This window comes from Elephantulus edwardii, unplaced genomic scaffold (assembly GCF_000299155.1).
Source record: "Elephantulus edwardii isolate Elephantulus edwardi_28Jun2011 unplaced genomic scaffold, EleEdw1.0 scaffold00113, whole genome shotgun sequence".
Taxonomy (NCBI): Eukaryota; Metazoa; Chordata; class Mammalia; order Macroscelidea; family Macroscelididae; genus Elephantulus; species Elephantulus edwardii.
Genome location: NW_006399863.1, coordinates 3512319 through 3516387, shown reverse-complemented (window position 1 = coordinate 3516387; position 4069 = coordinate 3512319). Strand labels below are relative to the sequence as shown.

Sequence of the window (4069 nt, the reverse complement as noted above, 5' to 3'; positions counted from 1 at the left end):
TGTCAGAGGCAGTGCAGTTGGCACAGGATAGAGCAGGGTTTAGGGCTGTTGTGCATAGGGTCGCTATGAGTCGGAAACGACTCGACGGCACATAACAACCACAACAACATCCTTAAGTACAATGCTATCAGCAATAGGGTATAAAGAAATTGAGGATTTCTATCAATTTTTGCAGTCTGAAATGGATCAAACATGTAATAAAGATGCAATGATAATAACTGGTGACTAGAATGAAAAATGACTTGGAAACAAAGGAGGACTAGCAGTTGGAAACTGTGGGCTCAGTGATAAGAATGACACCAGAGAATACATGACAAAATTTTGTACAATGAATTATTACAAATCACCTTTTTCAGAAGAAATAAAAGGTGACTATACACACACACCTCATCTGAAGAAATACACAGGAATCAGATTAATGACATATGCTGAAATAGTGGCAAAGTTCTATATCAGCAGTTAGAACAAGGTGAGGAGCAAGCTGGAAAGAAAAAAAGAAACTGAAAAGTAAATTATGTCTCTGGTATTTTCAGTTTGTACGTGGTAATCTAAGCCATGACAATTGATCTTTACAGAAGAAGAAGATGTCAGGAATAAGACGAACAGATGGGGAAAGCAGGTAATTGCCTCTAGTGAACATCTGCCTCCCTTTGCCATGAGTCCATAGAAATGGATGGTGCCCACCTACTATTACTAAACATTTTGATCAAAGAGGCTATAAAAGAATCTAAAAGTTAGACAATGAATAAAGATAACAGAAGAATTGAGGCCTTTGGATTGTGGTCTTGGAAAAGAGTACTGAGTATTTCATGGACTGCCAAGAGAACCAACCAGTTTGTCTTGGAGGAAAAGCAAATAAGTTACTCTTTAAAGGTAAGGATGGTAAAACTTTGTCTCACATATTTTGGGCATGTTGCCAGAATTGGGCGGTCCTTGGAAAAGGACATCATGACAGGCAAGGTGAAGGGTTAGAGAAAGGGAGAAGCTAGCACATAAAGTAATCCATGGACATTCATTACATAAGAAACGCACAGTCGGGCACTGGCCTTGCTTTGACTGCTGACTTTGAGCCCCTCCACTGGCTCTTTCCACAGATGTAGTTAATCTGATTCTTGTGTAGTCAGTCCATCAGATGAGATCCATGTGTATGGTTCTCGTCTATGTTTTTTGAAAAGGGTATTTGAAATTAAGAAAAAAAATCATTGTACAAAAAAAAAATAAGAATCAAGATTGAAAGGGAGGAAATATAGAACAGAGTTTCAAATTCTCATGAATTCCAAACTTTCTGGTGCCATGAAGCCTGGATAAACCTCTGAAATTACTATCTGGATATAAATTTTAAACGAAAAATATTCCCTAATTTTTTTTAAAATCAAACAAAAGTTTAGCTTTTCTTGTGAAAAATGTCAACCTTGATCATTATGGTTTTTTAGGAAGTGTGTACATGGAATCAAAGTAATTACAGTAACTGGAATGATTAGGTACAATTGTAGTTATTTATAAATTTATTTTGGTTTCATATAATACAACATCTACACACAGTAGACATTTAAACATATATATATATTTGTTTTAGTTTGTTATGTATTGTCAAGTCAGGACCAAAAGATCCATAGCTGACCCTTTCACAAGGTTTTCAGAAGAAGTTAATCCCACAGGAGGAGAGTGCCCATCTTTCTCCTGTGGAGCAGCTGGTGAATTTGAACCTTGTACCTTATGGATTGCAGCACAGTCTCTTACCATTAAGCAGTTTCTTGGGGAGCTCTGGTGGCCTAGTAGTAAGAAGTGGTACTGCAATCCTGAAGGTTCCCAGTTTAAATCCACAGGATGCTCTGTGGGAGAAGGATGGGCAATCTTCTCCCAGGCAGTTAACTGTTTCTGAAAACCCAGCAAAGGGTCAGCTATGGATCGGATCTGACTTGATAATACAAAACAACAACAGGCAGTTTCTTACCAATTAAAAATCAATATATTACATTTGAGGAAGAAAGCTTTATTATGTGAACTATATATATAAAACATTTTACCACTTTTTGTTTACTATCTTTTCTACCTTCTGAAATACACAATAGTATTGCTGAATCCCTACTAGCAAGTAGTATAAATCATAAGCTATAATACACTTTTACAAAGAGCATTATCTTTGCCCAGAATCTTGTGAATCCTGGTATTATGTAATAAACATGCTAACATTGACTCTTCATTAACTAAAGTAACCAACAGGATAATTTAATAAAACTTTACAAACTATGGAGTCATTAGATAATTTTATTATGCAGAGTAAGTCGCTCTCAAAAAATGTACTTACATTATAATCAGCTTCAGGAAGTTTAACACCAGGAAATAAGTCACTAGTTATTCCATTAAATAAAGGTATATCATGTGATAGAAACTTAGGCTCATTTACATCTTTAATTGATCGAAGAAGCTAAAATAACCCAAAAATACACATAAGTTAATTAACACTTTCCTTCCCCAAAACTCAATATTTATTTTACCTTGTTCTGTAGAATCCCTGTACTTAAAAGCCAGTATTATGTATGCTTAACACAATGAGCAAATCTGTTGCTAAAAAAAAACTCTAGAAAGTATTAAAGAACAATGACACCACTTTACAGTTAAGGTGCACTTAACACAAGCCATGGTATTTTCACCTACTAAGCATGCATGTGATAGCTGGATGAAGAAAAACAACAAAGATAAACTGATGTCTGGGATTTTGGTGCAGGCAAGGAATAGTGAATACACCGTGGACTTCCCAAAGAAAAAAGAAATCTGTCATGGAAGCATAGCAGCAAGAATACTCCTGAGAAGCAAGAATAGGGAGATTTCATCTCAACATACTCTGGGTGAGTTATCAGTACAGGCTGGTCCCCTGAGAAAGGACGTATCCATAGAGTATAGTGAAAAACATCGTAACCCAAAAAGCATCATTTCAAAACTATGTGTAAACACTTGATGCTGTACCATGTTGCTGTAACCCGTTGTCTATATATAGTTTCTGACTAATCCTACTAAAAATAAATTCTAGAAACTATGTTTTTAATGAAACTTTCACAAGCATTTATTACTTACGAGTATGTCTTCATTTTCATTGGGATATTTCAGTTTTAAATTTCCAGCAGCCACCAAAACTGCTTTTACTGCCCTCATTCCATAGTCATAATGAAATTGTGACGAGAGCTGCTCAGAGCAAAGCCTGTAGGTCATTACTATCTTCACAGACAGAGGTTTTGCATTCAAAAAGCCATAGGAGTAGAGGGAGATTTCCGCTATGAGGGCATAGTTTGGAACCATCATAGCCACTGTTCGAAAAAGAACCTGAAATATAATAAACCAAATACACTGTTTACATAGTAATTACAAATACAGCATGTTTTCAAAGGTTCTAAAATTTTCAGTAGGATGTTGATATTTTATACACTTTTTAAAAATACATTTAAGTCTTTTGAGGTTTACCTTAAATAGAACAGATAAAAGGGAGACTACAAATACATGAACAAGAACAACATTTTTTGAAGATCTAAATTGTTACTTATTTTATTAACAAATTCACACTCTTAAAATATATTTATATACATTACCTTAAGGTTGTCTGGCAATTCAGATCGTCCTGCATAGCCAGGATTCATGGTGATAGCCACAAAACAGTTTGGATTGAGCTTCAGTTCTGTCCCTTCAAAAACGAATACTTCCAACTTCTGCTGAATAGCCCTTTGAATGCAAAGAATCTGCTGTGCTACCACTGATAACACTTCCAGTTCAATTCTGTTAAATTCATCAAAGCAAGCCCAAGCACCAGAAGAAGCAAGTCCTTTAAAAAACTAACAATAAGAAAATAAGGGAGCTGTTTTTCCTTAGGGAAGTGCATAATTTCTTAAAGTAAATATTTCCACTTTTAAGTGAAATACTTTTAAATATTTTCACTTTAAACATAAATAATTATGTTTCCTAAATGTCTTATTGGATCAGCACATCAACAGGGAATTGCCAGAAGTCCAGGCTGGGTTTAGAAGGGGTCGTGGTACTAGGGATATTGTAGCTGATGTTAGATGGATCTTGGCTGAAA

At 35.4% G+C, this 4069-nt stretch overlaps 1 protein-coding gene across 1 annotated transcript in view; it reads right to left on the bottom strand.

Moving 5' to 3' along the window:
• Nucleotides 1–4069, bottom strand: part of DNAH12 (dynein, axonemal, heavy chain 12) — a 225301-nt gene that overhangs the window by 137416 nt on the left and 83816 nt on the right. Inside the window, exons 26-28 of the mRNA XM_006892286.1 lie at nt 3585–3824; nt 3076–3321; nt 2309–2428 (exon numbers count right to left, since the gene is read on the bottom strand). Of these exons, the coding sequence (XP_006892348.1) occupies nt 2309–2428; nt 3076–3321; nt 3585–3824 (606 nt within the window). The remainder of the gene's footprint in view (nt 1–2308; nt 2429–3075; nt 3322–3584; nt 3825–4069) is intronic.